The sequence below is a fragment of the Stegostoma tigrinum genome, chromosome 12 (genome assembly GCF_030684315.1).
Source record: "Stegostoma tigrinum isolate sSteTig4 chromosome 12, sSteTig4.hap1, whole genome shotgun sequence".
In the NCBI taxonomy this organism is placed as follows: domain Eukaryota; kingdom Metazoa; phylum Chordata; class Chondrichthyes; order Orectolobiformes; family Stegostomatidae; genus Stegostoma; species Stegostoma tigrinum.
The window spans coordinates 73825545-73845554 of record NC_081365.1 but is presented as its reverse complement, the minus strand read 5'-3'; the positions used below and the strand labels follow the sequence as shown (position 1 = coordinate 73845554).

Genomic DNA, 20010 nt, shown 5'->3' with positions numbered 1-20010 from the left:
ACAGCTAAGCCAAACGATCAAACAAGTGCAAGCAGCAATAAAAAGGTACTATCTGGACACAGGTTAAAAAAGGTATAAAAAGGGATTTGATAGTTGGTAGAAAAATGTATTTGGTGTAGGCGGGATTATTGAACAAGTCAAAGCTGTCACAAAGGCTGGGTTATCTGCAGATACTAAAAACGGTTTTGTCATTAAATGGACTTAAACAATAGACAGCTCAAAAGAAGTTGTCCAACACCATCCAAGTGGAAGTTAAGCAGAACTCTTCAGAATGAAGTCAAGGATTGAACAAATCAGAAGTGGCAATTTAAATAGCTTCTGGGAAGCCGTACATCGTGGCAAAACCCCCAAGTCTCAAAATGATTTTGACAAAAATTCCACCTGAAAATAGACTAGACTCAGTTTCGGGGACTCTAAGTAAATCCTGAGAATCAATGAAGAAGCTGAACAAGACTTTATTCAGGGACCATGTTAAAAAGACCATTTCCAATATTGGTCTCCTCATTAGGGGATAGAGAGGCTATGTAAAAAGGTACATTGGATGGAACTTAAAGTCTCAGTTTGAAAGTTAAGATAAACTGAATGTGCTAAACCTAATATATTTCAGCGCAGGGGAGAAAATTGGGTAAAAAAATTGTGTATTTACACCTTACAGAAGACAAAACTGTTCCTATAGGCACAGCAAATCTTAAAAATATATTTATATGTTGTGCAAGAGATCTTAAAGCTTCAAACTTTTTTTGGATAGGAGGTGGATTTGTTATATCTCAGTAAGGGTTCCAAGACAATTTTTCTCTAAATCTAAGTTACGCTTGGTTTCTTCACCTTATCAAAAAGTAATTCCATGCTTTGATTGCAAATCATAGAAAATAAATCAGGTCGGACAAAAGCTATTGTATTTTTGATTCTAAATGAAGTTCATTAAGCTACAAGCACAAAGGAACTCAATACTTACATTCATAACCACTATCCACAGAGTTCATGGAATTGGAATGGACTGCTTTCTGAATGTAAGTGTTTATCTCATCGACTTGGGTTTGTGCAATTGCCAGGTTGCAGTCTTCCAGTAGCTCTGCCTGTTCATACATATTACTTTTCACATTCTCCAGTGCAGCAATCACCATGTCAGCAACGACCAGGTGAGTGTTCTCCTGTCAACACAAACTTGTTCTTACTTTATTAAATTCACACGAGGCCGAGTCAAAATGATAAGAATGATCAGGTGCACTCCTCCATCTTTAACCCTGCCAACCAGTCACCTCCTTGCTCCCTAACTCACCCGTGCAAAATGAAACCATAAGCCAAATGTTCTGAGAGTGATGGTCAAACAGAAAGGAACGGGAGAGTTAAGAGCTGACAAATGGAAGCTTTTCTAGGTCAAGAGCTTTGTGGATGTGAGGTATACCCTATTACAGCAAAGGGGCATCTGCCACTTGGTGACGTCAGGAATTCTTCCATTTTCTACCATGATGTGAAAGATGGGAAGTGAGAACAAGCACAAGAGGAAGAACAGCCCCAGCCCTCTGGGACATACCTATATGTCTAGAGCAGGAAAATAGTCATTTTTAAAACAGCTGACATTAGTAGCTGGGCAGTTATGGCACAAAGCGGGCTGGATCTCTGTGTCTCTCTCTCTCACACACACACACTTTCGACAGCTAGTCCATCAAGGGGTGGTCAGCATGAAGTGTCCTCAAGAGAAAGGAGAGGGTGGATTCTGTCACGTGGCTCCTTGAGCAGAATTCCTCATCACCAGAACTTCACAACAAGCACTAAAATGTCACTTGGGTGGTGATACAATCCTTCACATATGGGGTTGTTGCTCACAGACACGCTCCCCGTCTCCCTGATTTACCAATAGAACCAAGAACGCTTTGCGATCAAGCTAGTCCAGACTGTGGTCCCCATAGCTGCAAATTCTAGTGTGAAAATGGGCTCACTGCGTTTCCCAACAGTGCAGTAATCTTCCCTCTCTCATGTTAGGGAGAGTGTTGAGGAGAGTGACTGAAGTGGAGAGTAATTACCCTCAAATCCCAAATATCCTCACTATAAACATCCGGGCAGTTACCATTGACCAGGAACTCAACTGGACTCACCACATAAACACATTTGCTACAAGAGCAGGCCAGAAACTAGGAATACTGTGATGAGTAACTCACTTCCTGACTCCTCAAAGCCTGTCCACCTACAAGGCCCAAGTCAGGAGTGTGATGGAATACTCCCCACTTGCCTGGATGGGTACAGCCCCAACAACACTCAAGAAACTTGACACCATCTAGGAAATGCCAAGATTTCAAAGAGCAGAAGCTATTTATATTGCATGAGAAAACACTGTTGATTGTTTGACTAGTTAACTGATCAACTGGCATGGTGAATCCTTTATTCATTCACAGATTGAGGGCAACACTGGCTAGTCAGCATTTACTGCCCACCCCTAATTACCCAAAGGGCAGCTAAGAGTCTACAACATTGTGGGTATGGAGTCACATGAACACCAGACCATGTAGGATGGTAGTTTCGTTCCCCCAAAAAAGGACATGAGTGAAATAGCTGGGTTTTTCCTGACAATTGACAATAGATTCACGGTCATCATTAGACACTACAGAATTTTAAAAACAGAATATCTTGCAGAGAATAGGTCCTTGCATATGAATATCACGTAGATTCTTGCAAACGTAACTGAGGCACTTAGCAATTGGAATCGATAATATTCAATTGGTTCTCAGTGTAATTAGCAGCACATTTGGAATTGTTCAACAAGTGCCACCCAATCACAGAATCTAGCATTAAGCAATAATGGCCCAAATCTTGGGTCAGAATCCTTATCCCTGACATGGACCAGACTAACAATTACTTTTGGCATGGTTTTTTCAGGTGAGCACATGGGCCAAAAGCCTTTGCGTTTGAAATAGCTTAGCTTGAGTACAGAAATCCACACTGAAATCACATCGTCTTCTTCAGAATGAAATGGTGTGTGTCTTGTGATTTAGAAATTAACCTTAACAGTTGCCTCCTCTCACCAAGTGTGTACAAAACCCTCCAGCTTCACGTAATCTCAACAGTCACCCCATCCAGTGCTGTGTGAATGCTTGTTTAGGAGGCCTCGGTTAAAATTACATCTTGCTGCTTCTACTTGGCCTGGCTCATGGTGACAATGTGACTTTGGTACATGTTTAGAACCATTTTAACTTCTTCAAAGCACTTATTGTACAACCAGATGTCTGAAAGTGAATTACTCATTTCAACAGGATGTGGAGTAAACTTCCAGAGGAAGTGAGGGACACAGGTACAGTAACAACATTTAAGAGATATTTGGATAAATTCACGAGTAAGAAACATTTGCAGGTATAAGGAGCAAGTGCGGGCCAATAGGGCTAGTTCAGTTTGGGATTATGGTTGGCAATGGACCAGTGGGACTGAACGGTCCGTTTCTGACTCTACAAATTTCAATTGGACTCTTTTCTCCTCATCTGAAAAGATTATATTTTAGACCCTCTATCCACTGCATTGTATAGTTTTTGTCACAGCAAAAAAAAAGGAAGCATTTTATTTGCAGAAGTGGTAACCCTGCATCTATTCTCTTGGTCATTTGTTTTGAGCATTATCCAACTTATGAACCTTCACTGACTTGTATTCATAATATCTTTTCACCACCACTAGACCCCACCACAGACTCAAAATAACTGGGTGCCAGAACTTCAATGTGACTGCAGCTGGAGCATTCAACAAATTTAAAAATATTTAAAAATTCCCGACAAAACAAACAGGGTTCTCAGTTTTACACACGACTTTTCCACCCCATCGCAAAAAGATACGTCAGTGTTTCAGATGGCCCTGTTAGTCAATTTGGAGACGTCACATGTCATTGTTGGTGAGGAGCAAATATGAACTTCATATCTTTCCATCGAGCTGCCTTTGCTCAAGGTGAGAGGGGAAAGGCCCAAGGGACAACTTTCTCCATCAAGAGGATAGTGCACATATAGAATGAACTGCCAGAAGGTGAAGGAGGTTGGTACAATGTTTAAAAAGGAATCTTGACGGATACATGAATAGGAAAGATTTAGATGGATATGGGTCAAAATGCTGGTAAATGGCACAGGATTAATTTAGGATATCTAGTCAGCATGGACGAGTTGGATCAAATGGTCTACTTCCACACTGTACATCTGTGACTCTGTGGCAATTCCCTGTTAGTGAACATCTGCAGTTTAAAAGAAAGTTCCAGCATAGATCAAGCAATACTGAAATACACAACCTACTATTTTAAAACAAACTCTTTATATTAGGAAACTTTTTTTTATACATTAATTATCTATATTTATATACAATCCTGAACATTACCTGACACAGGAATTCCAAAAAAAGAGAGACAGGCAGTGAGTAAAAAAAAAAAAGGAAAAAAGTTAAACATTGTAAAAAAGATAGAACAACAAACCTATATCACAGCTTTGTGGATAGCTTCTTACCCTTTCCTGAGCCCTATTTGCGCTGAAACTAGGACTGGAGAGATAACTCGTGTACACAATTGTCTCCGGTCTGTTATTTGGCCAATGTTGTGCTTTCTCTGTGGAAAGAGTGACATTTTAGATTCAAAGTGGGGGACAAAAAGGGAAGAAATTTAAAAATGGGATGGAGCAAATGCCTTGCCTGAAACCACCTTAAAAATACCAAATATTTTTAATACCTTTTCTAAGAAAAAAAGAACTAATTCATATAATTTCAGATGACCAACTGGGTTACATTATACTCCACATACCTCCTGACACTATGTTCGCACATTGCTTTGTCTGAATTGTAACCCAATTATTCAGTACCAACGCCACAGAGGTATTGTCACATGAATATCTTTTACCTGGATGGATGCTGGAGTCAGACTGAGGGCATTGGTAATAGGATACCGCAGCCTTACACACTGTGGGTGGAGGTCCCGAAAAGCTCCTGCATCTGGAAGCTGCAGCCTGTACCGAGGTTAGGAGTTTGCTGAGGGGGTTGAATATAACATGACTTGAGGACTTCTCAGGAGAGGCACTCGATGAGCTGCTGCTGTACGAGCCATCTTGGGGGGTCGTCATAGCAATCTCAACGCTGTGCCGCCGTTCTTCACCATCTTTATCATGACCGTTGTCCCAAAGACACTTCGGAGCTCCATCTTGAGGCTCAGTCAGTGAAGAAAGCCTTGTAACAGCCACACAGCTCTCTGTGGAAGGAGGCTTGAAGCCATCAAAGGTGCCCAGTGCTGAGATCAGGATCTCTTTGATGGCTTCTGGATTGTTCGAGGGTCGTCCTGGATGCACTGCAGACTGGCCCATCACTGCTGGAGTGGAGTATTCATCTGACACAATAATAAGTTTACATAAAAAAAAAACAAGAAACAAGGTCAGAGATAGTAGGAACTGCCGATGCTGGAGAATCTGAGATGACAAAGTGTAGAGCTGGACGAACACAGCAGACCAAGCAGCAGTGGAGCAGGAAGGCTGATGTTTCGGGCCTAGACCCTTTGGAAATGTTCCTGTTCCTCTGATGCTGCCGTGTTCATCCAGCTCTACACCTTGTTATCTCAGGAACATAGTCAGTTGAATTTTGCTGGCGGTGGTTTCAATGAATAGACAGTTTGGTTGAAAGAAGTCAGGATGGACAATACAATGCAATAAACCACAATTCAATGTGCTCCGTTACGCAAGGGTCAACACAATGAGGAGATCTCCAGCAGTTTTTAAACCTGCATTATGCTCAGCAGATCTTGGAAGTTGCCATCTAGCAATGGGAAGAAAGGGTCTTTAATGTGACCACCTATCAGTAGGCATAGGCAATAACGTGAATAGCCGCAAACTTATGTACTTTGGTCAGGAAATAATAAAAGGCATAAAGTAGTTCTAAGGACTTACTTATTATTTTAATAAAAGTAAATAATTGCTTCACATTCAAAAGGTGCCCTGTTCATGAAACTCTAAAAGCTAGCATGCAGACACAAATCAATACAAGGAAGGCAAATGGCATGTTGGTCGTTATTGCAATGGGTATGGAGTAAAAGGAGCCTTACTGAGGCTGCATCGGAAGTAGCATATACACACTTTGATTTCCTTATCCAAGGAAGGATACACTTGCCTCAGAAGGAGTGCAACAGAGGTGTGCCAGACTAATCCCAGAATGGCGGGACCACCTTCTGAAGAGAGCTTGGAGAAACTGTACCGCAAGAATTTCAAAAAAACTAAAGTGGTGACTGTGATGAAATGTGCGATATTTCCCTAAACGATGAGTCGAGAAACCGGGGATGTCATCTCGGAACAAAACAGAGATGAGGAATAATCTTTAAAACTCATGGCCCTAGAGGGAAGTTCACTCAGTGAGCATATCGAAGACAGAATTGGTAGCTTTCTGGGAGGCTAACGACATCAAACCATTTGGGAGATGGTGCAGGAAGGATGACAAAAATAATAATAGGAAATATATGGAGTAGACCATCCAGCTCATGCTTCCAAAGAGTTTTGCTGTCCACATTCAGTTGGCTGGTCGTTTAATCCTGCTGAACTAGCTCTAAACTGTCAGAGCAGGCTGCTGTGTGTTTGAGAGACATCTGGAAAAACATTTCCAAGGAGAATTTTGTTGTGCAAGGGCAAGGAGACCTTACAGAGAGAGATAACGTACAAACATGCTGGAGAAACTCAACAGGTCTGCCAGCATCTGGGAGGAGAGAAACAGAGTTAATATTGATTCCAATGATCTATAAACGTTGCAATCGTGTCACAGAGTTACACTGAAGAATATAACCACCACAGAATAGTCGGAGTTTGAACATTCTCAAAGACAACTGCAACTCCACCCAGCAGAACTTTAGACACTCTGGAAGCAGACTGAAAATTTGTATTAGAAAGACAGAGTACGTGGTCATGGACACGCAGAAATAGACAGGTTAGTCCTTCCCTCTAAAAGAAGTCACACCCTGCTATATCTATGATTAGCAAGTGCAGCAATATTAACTATTAGTGTACGTGGGTCCCCAATTGGTGAATAGCTGATCCACAAATGCTGGTATTTACTAAAGCAGTCACTTAGAGGGGTTGTAATTTTAAAAGAGCCAACATACAAACATTTCCTGTACCAAGGAAAGCCGGTTTTATATTGTCCTGCATTGTGTTCTGACTTGCGTACAGACTCCAAAATGGTGCCCGTTCACAATGCGGGAACTGCCCGTGTAAGTAAGTAGCGTTACTTTGAAGTGTGTAAGTAGATGGTCAACAAGTCTGTAAAGATTCCAAGCTCAGTGTGGGCATCAAAGCACTTGATAAGAGAGCCCCTGTGCCCAGTCATGTGACTATGCTTAGATGGGGTAACGTGAATGGGGAAGCAGCAAACTTTCCATTGGAGGAATTCTATAGCCACTAGGCTCAACTGTTCGTGTTCGTTGTGTGTGCACACAAGCTGATCCTGCCTTTTACCCTCCGCCCAGCAGCAATAAGGTACATGAACATATCAGTTCATCAACTGAAAGAGTAGTGACGCACCATATAATGCGCATGCCAAAATACTCAGTGATGTATATAAATTTAAATTGTAGTCCGAGTCAGTAAGCTGTAGATACAGAGTAGTAGGAAGTCCTGGATATCTCTCAATCATTTCCTTTTCATAAATCATTGAACTGAACCCAAACTGTTGGGGAGAAATAAACCCATCAAGAGGAGTAGAGCAGCCTGTACACAATGACCAATTCAAATGAGAGCTCTTAATCACCACAGACAGCAGTTTCTAAATGATTACAGCCTGGACAGCAGGCAGTCAGAGGTGTGTGCACCTATGTGTGAGAAACATGCATGGCGGGCGGCAGGCATCAACTGGCCACTTTTCCACTGAAACCATGGTCTCGCGTTACAACTTTCGACAAACTGTGGTTCGTCCAAAGTAGGTGTTGTCTGTTGGATCAATTCCGAAAGCAGCCATTCCAAGCATCTCCAACACACAAGCACAGTGCTTGATCTGCATGTCAGTTTTGAGAGAGCATTGGTGTGGCTTGGAGTCAGTGGCTGCAGTTTGAACAAGTTTTATCCAACCTCATTAGGTCAACAATTAGAATACACAAGGCATTACAGTCAGAAACACCAAATTAGAAGTCGCAGAAATGTGGAGCTGGAGATCTCCCTTAATTTGTTTCCCCTTTTAGCACAGTTCACAAGAGTGTTGCAACCATCCAGTTACTTGATCACCTAGGTTATGAGTGAACTTCATAATTTAAAAAAAATGAAGTTCTACAAATATAATCATCCACCGAGGGCATTTCAATAATCCCTTGAACAAGCACCTGGAAACAATGATATTTGTCATGAGTTGTAGCACTATTTCCCCTCCAAGGCAGGGGTTCACAGTGACGTAGGCATACTCTACAATTCAGCCTATGTGCCCCTGGGGTGGCAGGGGAACTTCACCATTCATTCATCCCTGAGAGCACATACAGCGCAGATAAACAAGTCAGAACCAGCCAACACCACCAGCTCTTGTATCATAATTACCAAAAAGCAGTCAGAAACCATATGGCAATAACACTCTGACAATCATCTGGATCAGTGAAAACCTGGGCCAACATATTATTTCATAAGCCAGATTTGTGGTTATCTATGTCCTTTAGGAAAGGAAACTTCTATCCTTCCCTGGTCTGGCCTGCACATGACTCCAGACCCACAGAAATATGTCTGGCTCTTAAGCTACCCTCCAGGTAGTAAAGGATGAGCAATAAACACCAGCATGGCCAGCAATGCCCTCATCCAGTGAGCAGATTTTTCTTTTTTATAAAATTCACTTTCCATAAGTTTTGGGAACTGGTCTAAATCTCAACCAAACATGTTACAACACATTTCTTGGTCAGCTGGCATTTGAACCTCAGGCCTTCTAGTCTGGAGGTGCCATAAGAAATGGTGTTTTTTTTTTAAAAGAAACTTACACATTTCCATTAAGCAACAAGTCCCAATTTAAGTAAACCACAAAAATAAATCCCACCTCCCAGACCGAAAGAGCTGCCTTGATTTTATCTTTCTGGTCATTGAATCAGAGGCAAATAAGTGTTGTCCAAATAAATGTAGCTTTTTAAAAAAAACCCTACACAGGAATGGTAGAAAGAAGACTAAACACTCCAAGAAGAAAAGGAAGAAGGAATCAAAGCTCAGTTTTGAAGACTTCAAGACCATGAAGAAAGGACAAATTTGTAGATATTATCTCATCAACCTGTTCAAAAGGTTCTGGAGCAGGTAGGATTTGAACCTTTGGATCAGATGTAGAAACACCCCCACTGCACCTTGATAGCTCCAAATAGAAGTACTTGTGTTCTTTGTTCACCAACTTTTCTAAATCACCCTGTTCAGATGTTATTACACACTTGTAGAGCAGGTGAACTTGATCCCAGGCCTCACCTGTCCAGATGTAGGGAGAGGACCACACAAGGGCCCTCAGATGGCTCACCAATTAAAACAACAATGAGATGAGTGCTCTAATTGGTTTAGCCATCATTTGCCATGGAGAGCAGGTAACTGTCAATCTTAATTCTCAAACCAGGCAGGTGGGTTCTGATTGGTCAGAGTGTTGCCATGGAAATACAGCCATTTACCAATTTTCAGGAGCCTCTTTCTTCCCACAAAAGAATTGTAATGTGTGTACAAAGCCCCATGCCTTACATGTGTAGATTCTGCAATGCAGCACACCACAAGCTGACTGAAATTTGGAGAGGGGTGACAGAATGCGACTCAAGCTTGACATCTTAACACTGCCTCAGAGCTCAAATCAAAGACAAAATAAAACCAAGTTACCTGCTTCTACTGAGGTAGATGGTGACTGAAGCGGCAGACACAAGGTGTTCGGGTGGAATCCTGAAACAGACACACTCTTTGCCTTGGACGCAGGCGATAAATTGCTCTCCCTTGCCTGCTGTGTTAGCAAAGCAGAAAAACAGGCTAAAACTGACAACAGGGTCAATCATCCAACAGAAGCGGCACTAGATGAACAGCACAACAAAGCGCAAACTAGGGTTAAAAAGATTTTCAGCTTAACAGAGTTGAAGACACTCACTGTGTGGAATTCAAACAGCTTGATTGGTGGGAAACAAGGTAGGAACAGCCATTAACCCACCATCTGATCTAGACTAATTGCCCTGAAAGAAACAGGCTTGGGAGTTTTTAAAGAGATGCTGTCTATCCAAAAACAAAAGTGTTTGCTAATTATCTGTTGTTTGTTTGCCAACACACAAAAGTTGAATATGTTTCTTCCAATCACTTGGGTGTCAGTTCTCCTCATTCTTATTTCTGTAATAAAACTTTTCAATGCAAAGAGTGAGCCTTTAAGAGAGTGTGGGATTAAGAAAATGAGATTTCCACTTACTGTCCAATTTATTATTCTAGCAGGGTAGCTGTGTTCTCTGAAAATTAAAAACGTGTTAACTTCACTCTGTTTTTGTATCATCATGTGACCAAGATAATTTTATTTTCGGTAAGGTTCTTTTTAAACCATGAATAAATGCCTGGGGAATTCAGGGAGCGAGACCCTGGATTCAAACAATGTGTTGGGTAACAGTGTTTGATCCCAGTGGAATTTGTGGCTTAAGCATAATGTTCCTACCCCTGGGCCAGATGGTCTGACTTCAAAGTTTTGTTTTGTTTTAGATATGTGTTTGATCAGGTGGGTGAAAAGTGTATACTTATTTTTAAAAGGCATAAGCAATGAAGACTTTCAGGCTCATTGCGACTACTTCTAAAGGGGACTGTCAGTTGTGAAATTTCCTAGAATGCAATCACACTGAGACCAGCAAAAAAGATTATATTGACATGACATTTGTACTGCTTGATCGCATGCTGTAAATCCTGTTGTTACAAAGTAAACTCTGAACTGCCCCAAAAAAGCAAGACCTTTTATTATTCATCTGTACTTTTTGACTAGTGTGCAAATTTATTTTTAAGACAAGGCCAAGAGTAAACTTCTCTTCCCTTCCTCTATTTCAGCCTTAAATGTATTCTTTTTTTCTCCCTCAGCCCTTCCCACTGGACAGAGGAAGTCAGGCCCTCGAAACATCATCAGTAAACACCATGTCAACCCATTTTGTCATGATCTCAGAGCCTAGTGTGTGTACTTAGTCCAATTATAGACCAGTCAGCAGACCAGCAGGATGAGCTTTCATCACCAGTGCAATGTTTTTGTTGGGAATAAGGCCCTTTTGTTTTGACAATTTCTCATGTACCAATTGATGAACATGCATGATTAGCATTGGATGTAAACGTGTCCATAGCATCGTTATTCTGGTCTTTTGCGGGGGATGGTCGGGGTCAGGAAACAGGAATGGTATAAGCAGAATCAACTATCTTTCCTGGATGACAGAGCATTTCCTGATCATTGGGCTGAATGCCCTTTAGTACTAGGGCCAGTTTAACCTCCCATGTTTTTAAACTCCATCCCTCTAGCAATAAAGGACAATATTCCATGTGATGGGGATGGTAGATGAGCAGTTGTTATCTAACTGAACATCAATGCAGTTTTGAAGGGCTGAATGGCCTACTCCACTCTCTATTCCAATGTTTCTATGATCTAATTGGCAGAGCACTCTCTGCTGGCTGAATGGCATCCTTCTGCCCCTTGTTCCTACATTCTCATATTCTCGTTCTCCAGTACCACCCCACTCACTGACATTCGCTGCTCCTTCCAGACAATGGGCAGAGAACACTGCCTGAAATATTGAGTTCCACAAGTTCTTCTGAAGCTCTCTTTTAAGGTAGTAGTGGCTCTTTTCAGAGCAAGTTTTATACCATGTAGCAGTACGATTATCTTACTCATGCTTAACAGAATGACACAGGCTTGGCAGAAACAGGTTTGACTGGTCTGAGCCAGTCCTTACATTCCGTATAGATCTCGTCCCACCTTCCTGTATCTCACACAGTCAAAAAATCTTTATAACAAAGTGTAGAGCTGGATGAACACAGCAGGCCAAGCAGCATCTTAGGAGCACAAAAGCTGATGTTTTGGGCCTAGACCCTTCAAAGTCTAGGCCCAAAACATCAGCTTTTGGCCTCCTGTGATGTTGCTTGGCCTGCTGTGTTCATCTAGCTCTACACTTTGTTATCTCGGATTCTCCAGCATCTGTAGTTCCCATTACCTCAAAAAATATTTATATTCCTTTTTAGCTCATGTGATTGTTCAGCTTCCACTTAAAGCCATCAATATTAGTTGCTTCAAATGCTCCATGTGGTAGAGTGTTGTCCTCATGGACAACAAAGTTTATCTTGAAACTTTTAATTAATTTGTTTTGCTGGATTCTTAATGATAATCTTACATTTTTTTGATGTATTATTTTCCCCTTCCTCACAATTGGAAACATTTTCTCTACATTTTATACACTAACTTGAGCCAGGCTTATCACACTGCAGAAGATGGTGGCAAGCTGCCTTCTTGAACCACAGTCAGAAGTGACTGTGAGATCACAAGCTTTCAGAGCACTATTCCTTCAGGCCTTGGATCTGTTGGACCATAACTTGGAGCGATGTGCCTTCTGACATTGTTCCCCCTCCCCCTCCACTCCCCCACATCACCCCCTGCAACAGTCCAACACCAGCACCTCTACATTATGCCTTGTTGAATCACTGCAGCCCATGTGCTGTGAGTAGACCCATAATTCCAAGGCTTTGACCTGGCGACAGTGAAGGAACAATGATATATTTCCAAGTCGGGATGGTGATTGGCATGGAAGGGAACTCACAGGGTTTGGTGTGTTCCCATGTGTCTGCTGCCCTTGTCTTTCTATCCTATCAAAACCTCTTCATTAGGTCTGCCCTCAGCCTTCTTTTCTCCAGTGAAAATGCCCAAACTTGTTCAGCATTTCTTCTCCGTTCTGGTTTCATCCTGGTTTGCAATTTCTCAGACGCCTCAGTCTATGCTTTGTATTTTGAGGCCAGATCAGTCCTCCAAATGTGGTTACTTTTCAAGTTACACATAAATTCCCCACTTTCCATTCTATTCCTCTAGAAGTACACCTGGAGCTTTGTTTCTCCCTTTATGGGTTCGCTAACCTGTGTTGCAACTTCTGATGATTTGTGAATGTATATCCCGATCTCCCTTGGCAGTTCTACCCAATTTGGACTCTTGCTTTTCATACAGCTCTGTCATTCCACCTACCAAATTGTATCAACTCACTCTCATCTATATTAAAAAGTAATTGCAGTTGAACACTCATTCAACAAGTTGATTTGAGGGTGGAAAGGGTACAAGATGTACTCTGGGTGGGGGATTTCAATGACAACCACCAACAGTGACCCATCAGATGTACCACTGATCGAGCTGGTCAGGTCTTAAAGGACACAGCTGCTAGAGTGGGTCTGCGGCAGGTGGTGAGGGAACCAACAAGAGGGAAAAACATACTTAACCTCATCCTTCCCACTCCGCCAGCTGATGATGGACCTGTCTTTGACAGTATCAGTGAGAGTGATTATTGCACAGTTCTTGTGGAGGCAAAATCCCACTTCCATCTAGAAGAACAGAGGCAGCAAATATACATCAACACCACCCCCTGTAAGTTCTCCTCCAAGTCACTTACCATCCTGACTTGGAAATATTTTGCCGTTCCTCCACTGTTACTGGGTCAAAATCCTGCAATTCCCTCCCTAAAGGCATTACGGATCTACCCACAGCACACAGACTGCAGTAGTTCAAGAAGGCAGCTCACCACCACCTTCTCGAGGGGCAACTAGGAGCAGGCAAGAAATGCTGGGCCCAGCCAAGGATGCCCACATCCCAAAAGTGAATAAAAAAACTTCAAATTTTGCTGCAATCTTCATTTATAACCTCAGTACCTTGGAGTTTGAAATTGCCCTTCCCATATTTGAGTATAAATCATTCAATTAAATGGTGAACAGCTATAACTTTCTGTTCTAAATCTTGTGGACCATCACTTTTCAGGTTCTATCAGTCTGAATAAACATCTTTAACTCTGTTAGGTTAAAGTTATTAAACTGAAGTACTAGCTCTGTTTTTCCCTCCATGGTTGCTGCCTGGCCTGCTACATATTTCTGACATTTCCCCTTTTTATTTATTTTACTAACCCTCATTGTTTTGTGGCTGACTAGAAGTTCACCTGCCACATGTCCCTTAACTCCATAAGCTCAGAGCTTAGTCGTGAATCTATTATTGTGTTATCAGGTCAAAGACCTTCTGAAAACCCAGGTTTATTATATCGATTATGTTATCCATTCTCATAACTTGCTCACCAACACACGGGTTTGGATTTTAGATAACAAAGCGTGGAGCTGGATGAACACAGCAGGCCAAGCAGCATCTTAGGAGCACAAAAGCTGACGTTTCAGGCCTAGACCCTTCATCAGAAACTTTACTCCAAACCTCATTAAAGCCTTGCTCTGAATATGGACAATAGAATTCAGAGGTAAGGTAAGAGTGACTGCATTTGAATCAAGGTAGCATTTGACTGAATGTGGTATCAAGGAGGTGAGTGGAAACTGGGTAAAGTTTCTTCCCTGGCAGAGATGTACCCAGTACAAAGACCATGGTTGTTGTAAATCGACCTTCTCACATTCAGGATACAATATGGAATTTCCTCAGGCCCAACCAGTTCCAGCTGCTTCATCAATGATATTCATCTCTGAGCTTATAATGGAGACAAACAGTTCACAAATGATCGCACAGTGTTCAATTGAGTTTGCTACCCTTGATACCAAATATGAATATTGTCTGTGTCTGACTAAAGCAAGACCTAGAAAACATTCAGGCTTGGGCTAATAAGTGGCTAGTAACATTTGTGCCACATAAACGCTGGGCAGTGGCCAACTCCAACAAGAGAGTGCCTAATGATTACCCCTTTACATTCAATGGCATTTCTTTGGTCAATCCCCCACTATCACCATCCTAGGGGTTACCGTAGATCAGAAACTGAATTAGCTCAGCCAGGAAAATACTGTGGGCTCCAATACAGCCATAACAATCCCCATCCAACATCATTTTTGGAAATATGGAACTAGCATGTAGACTGGTTGTTCTTTCAGTTTTCATTCCCATCCATTCCCTCCAAAACCTTGGAATGGTACATTATCTAATTGGACAAACTAAAGACTTGGCAAACCAAAGCTGGAGATTAGGCAGTTTTGAGGAGTCCAGGAGATGACCAGAATGGCCTCCCTGTTAACGTAAAGGTTGGGGAATTGTCATCGAAAAGCTGATTGTTTTTGGTGCCACTGTGGGCTCTGATCTGTCTGGCAATGCTCAATACCATGGAACTGTCGCTTCTGTTAGCAAGTTTAATTTTTTAGAAGCATGTCAATTGGTTTCATTTTCACAGCATGTGATTCACTCTTGACTAAACTCCATATTGTAGAACAAACCAAGTTGATCGAAATGGGATCACCTTTGGCCATCTTATTATTGCGCTGTTCAAAAAGCTAATGAAATTTTCCCTTTAAAACACTGACAACAGATTGAACAAGAAGCAGAGGGCAGGGATCACAATTTGCAGGTTGATAAGATGTTACAAGTGCTGGGGCCTTAAATCTGTCCACTTTTACAAATGATTTAGACGAAGGGATTGAGGGCATGGCTACGATGCAGTATTCAGAAACAACAAGTAATTAGGAAAGTTAATAGAATATTCTGTTTTCTCACAAGGGACATTGAATGAGTCATGGAGTTGTACAGCACGGAAGCAGATCCTTCGGTCCAACTCATTCATGCTAACCATTTTCCAGCACTTGGCCCATATCCCTTCTTTGTCACTTCTTCAATAAACCCGATCTAGTTAGACATGATTTCCCATGCACAAGGCCATGCTGACTCTCCCTAATCAGACCCTGTCTTTCCAAATACATGTACATCTTGTACCTCAGAATCTCCGCCAACAATTTATCCATCACCAATGTCAGGCTCACCGGTTCCTTGGCTTTTCCTTACCACCTTTCTTAAGTAGTGGCACTACATTAGCCACCAACCAGCCCTCCAGCACCTCAGCTGTGGCTATCGATGATACTAATATCTCAGCAAGGGGCCCAGCAATCACTTCCCTAGCTTCCCACAGAGCTCTAGGGTACGCCTGATCGGGTCCCAGGGTTTTATTCACTTTTATGCATTTTAAGACTATCAGCACCTTCTGTGCAGTACGAATATTATACTTCAGTTATACAAGGCGTCAGTGAGATGCATCTGGAATATTCTGTCCGGTACTGATCGCCAGACTTACGGAAGGATGTTAATTGTTTGGAAGTAGTTCAGAGAAGGTTTCCTGGACTGATACCTGGAATGACTGGATTACCCTATGAGGAAAGATTTGACAGACTGGGCCTGCATCCTCTGGCATTTCGAGGAGTCAGAGGTGACTCAAAAGAAACATATAAGATCCTGAGGGGGTTTGACTGGGTGGGTGTTGACAGGATGTTTCCTCTTGAGGGAAATCTAGAACTAGGGGTCACAGTTTAAAAATAAGTGGGCATCCATTTAGGGCAGAGATAAGGAAATATTATTTTGTGACAGAGGGTTGTGAATCTTTGGGATTCCCTTCTTTAATAAAGCAATGAATGTTAATCTTGAAATATTTTTAATGCTGAGGTAGATAGGTTCTTGATTACCAATGAAAGATTATTCGGTGGCATGCAGGAACTTAGAGTTGAGGTTAAAATCAGATCGGCTATGATCTTATTTAATGAAAGAGCAGGTTTGGACTGCCAGAGGATGTGGTAGAAGCTGATACAATTACAGCATTTAAAAGGCTTCTGTTGGTAACATAAATAGGAAGGATTTAGAAGGATTTGGGTCAAATGTTTGCAAATGGGACTAGATCAGCTCGGTATTATTGTAGGAATGAACGAGTTGCACCGAAGGGTCTGTTTCCATGCTGTATGACTCTGGGATTCTATAACTCTACTCTTGTTCCTTCTTCATCTGTATTTATTTTAAACATCGTTGTCCTTAATATAGTGGTGGCTTTAAATTATTACCTTCATTAGTTACTCAGGATGTCTCCTCATCTTCATGCACATGTCCTGTTGAAATATGAATAATCCACCTTCAGATATTTGGTTGATCCATAAGCGATTGAAGAAGTTAAAATGATCCTAAATACGTATCAAAGTCATGTTGTCACCATTAACCAGGGCAATTAGAAGCAGCAAAATGTAATTTTCTTAACATAGGCCTCCTAAACAAACATTCATACAGCACTGGGATGGGACAACTGTTGAGATTTATATGAAGCTGGACTGTTTTTGTACACTTTTACTGTCTCTCAGTAACTGCCAGGGTGGATGAAGGATGGGTTAAATGGCAGGATACACCATTTCAGGCTGAAGAAGAGGGTCTGATTTCCGTGCGGATTTGGGTGTGAGGATCTCTGCACTCAGCCGAGCTATTTCAACCGGGAAAGCTTCTGGTCCGTGTATTCACCCGAAAAACTGAACCAAAAGCAATTGTTTGTCTGATACATGTCAGGGATAAGGAAAGATTCTGACCCAAGATTTGGGCCATAATGTCTAATGTTAGATTCTGTGGTTGGATGGCACTTTCACAGCCAAGCGCACTAATAATTACATTGATAATCAATTGAAGATTATTGATTCCAATTGCAAATTGTCTTACTCATGCTTGCTACAGTCTACATTATATTCATATGCAAGGGATATGTTGTTCAGGAAATTTTATAGTGCATTCACCTCATAAAGTTCTGATGAAACAAACTTAACTCGTCAAACAATTAACAGCCTTTTCTCATGTAATATAAATTGTTTCTCTCTTTGAAATGTAGAATTCTGGCACTTGAGTGCAGATTGAAAAATCTCAACGACGTGCCCTTATTTCTTATTCAGTATAGAATAGAAACAAAATCCTCAGTTCCTCTTGAATAGGTTAAAATTTGTGATGCACTATGCGTGCTGATGAGAGTTGTCGGACAAAAAAGAAACAGTTAGGACTCCTTTATTGGAAGGCATGGCACAGTGATAACACTTTTCTTGTGAGTCACAGAATTTCAAACCTCACTCCAAAGATCAAGAATATAACCAAAGTTGCTTTACCGGTGCGGTGATGAAAGACTGTAGCACTGTCATAGAGTCAAAGAAGTCTGCAGCATGGAAACAGGCCCGTCGGCCCAACTTCCCCATGCTGTCCTGCTTACACAATTAAACTAGTCCCATGTCTGGAACCAGTTTTTGGTCCATTTCTCTCCATACCTATTCCAACCATCTCCCTGATTAAACGTTTCTTAAATGATGAAATTGTACTCACTTCCATCACTTCCTCTGGCAGCCTGTTCCAGACGCTCACCAATTTCTGTGGAGTTAAAAACTGCCAGCTGGGCCCTTTTGTGTCTCTCCCCTCTGACCCTAAACCTATGCCCTCTGGCTTTAGACTCCACTATCATGGGGAAAAGATGTTCGCTTTTGACCTTATCTATGCCTCTCATAATCTTATATACCTCTATAAGGTCTCCTAGTCTGTGAGGGAGAATGGTCCCAGTCTATCCAACCTCTCCTCATATCTCAAACCTTCCAGTCCTGTCCTTTTTTGGCTAAGTTTAAGCCGAAGACCCGACTGCTCTCAGGTACGTGTAAACTGTCACGTGGCGCTTTTTTTTGAAGAAGGGCAAGACCTGCGTGACCTGGCCAGTATTTGTGTCTCTGTCGACAACGCAGAAACAAGCCCTTATCATATTCTGACCACAACAGGGGCTAGACTTCAAAAATGCTTGAGCAGCTGTCGAACAGTTTGAGTTGTGCTGTGAAAGGCGCTACGTAAATGCATGTCTTTGGAATAACACCAGTCTGAAGGTTTGCTTGGGGTTTGCTGCTCACGGACACGGTCCCTGTCTCCCTGATTTACAAATAGAACCAAGCGCACTTTGCCATCAAGCAAGTCCAGACTTGTCCTCACAGCTCTGAATTCTAGTGTGAAAATGGGCTCACTGGGTTTCCCAACAGTGCAGTCGTCTTCCCTCTCACATGTTAGCGTGAGCATTGAGGAGAGTGACTGTGACTTAAGCCTTAAGTGGAGATGAATCACCCTCACATCCCAAATATCCAAGTGTTATAGGGTTATACAGCATGGAAACAGACCCGTCAGTCCAACCAGCTCATGCTGTACATGATACCAAACTAAGCTAGTCCCACCTGCTTGCGCCTGGCCCATATCCCTTCAAACCTTTCCCATTATCTACTTATCCAAATGTCTTTTACATGTTGTTATTGGTGCCTCCACTTCCTCAAGAAGCTCACGTGAACCACACGCTTTGTAAAAGATTTGCCCCCCATGTCTTTTTTAAAATCTCTTGTCCTTGCATCTGAAAAATATGTCCCCTAGTCTTGAAATCCCTCACCCTCTGGGAAAAGACACCAATCATTAACCTTCTCTGTACCCCTCACAATTTTCTCAACCTCCGTAAGATCCCCTCTCACCCTCCTACGCTCCAGTGAAAAAAGTCTCAGCCTGTCCAGCCTTTCATTGTAACCCAAACATTCCATACTCGGCAACATCCTGGTAAATCTGTTCCGAGCCCTCTCCAGCTAAATGATATCCTTCCCATAACTGGGCGATCAGAACTGGACACAGTATTCCAGAAGTGGCCTCACCAACATCCTGTACAACCTCAGCATGACCTATGCTTAAAGGTTTGAACAATGAAGGCAAGCGTGCTAAATGCCTTCTTAACCACCCTGTCTACATGTGATGCAAACTTCACAGAATTATGTACCTGAATGCCTAGGCCCCTCTGTTCTACAACGCTATCCAGGACCCTATTATGAATTGTATAAATCCTGTCCTTGTTTGTTGTACCAAAATGCAATACCTCACAGTTATCCAGATTGAACTCCCTCTGCCATTTTTCAGCCCCTTGACCCATTTGATCAAGATCCCTTTGTATTTGCAGAAAACCTTCTTCACTGTCTACGGTCTAATTTTGGTGTCATCTACAAACTTACCAACCGCACCTTCTATATTCTCATCCAAATCATTTATGTAAATGACAAACAAAAGAGGGCCGATCCCTGTGGAACACCGCTGGTCACA

General features: G+C 42.0%; 1 protein-coding gene across 1 annotated transcript in view; it reads right to left on the bottom strand.

Moving 5' to 3' along the window:
* The window catches only part of rubcnl (rubicon like autophagy enhancer), a 65789-nt gene that overhangs the window by 39461 nt on the left and 6318 nt on the right, over window positions 1-20010 (bottom strand). Inside the window, exons 3-7 of the mRNA XM_059650001.1 lie at window positions 16950-16994; window positions 9789-9906; window positions 4853-5332; window positions 4467-4564; window positions 956-1151 (exon numbers count right to left, since the gene is read on the bottom strand). Coding sequence (XP_059505984.1) covers window positions 956-1151; window positions 4467-4564; window positions 4853-5332; window positions 9789-9906; window positions 16950-16955 — 898 coding nt within the window. The 5' untranslated portion in view covers window positions 16956-16994. The remainder of the gene's footprint in view (window positions 1-955; window positions 1152-4466; window positions 4565-4852; window positions 5333-9788; window positions 9907-16949; window positions 16995-20010) is intronic.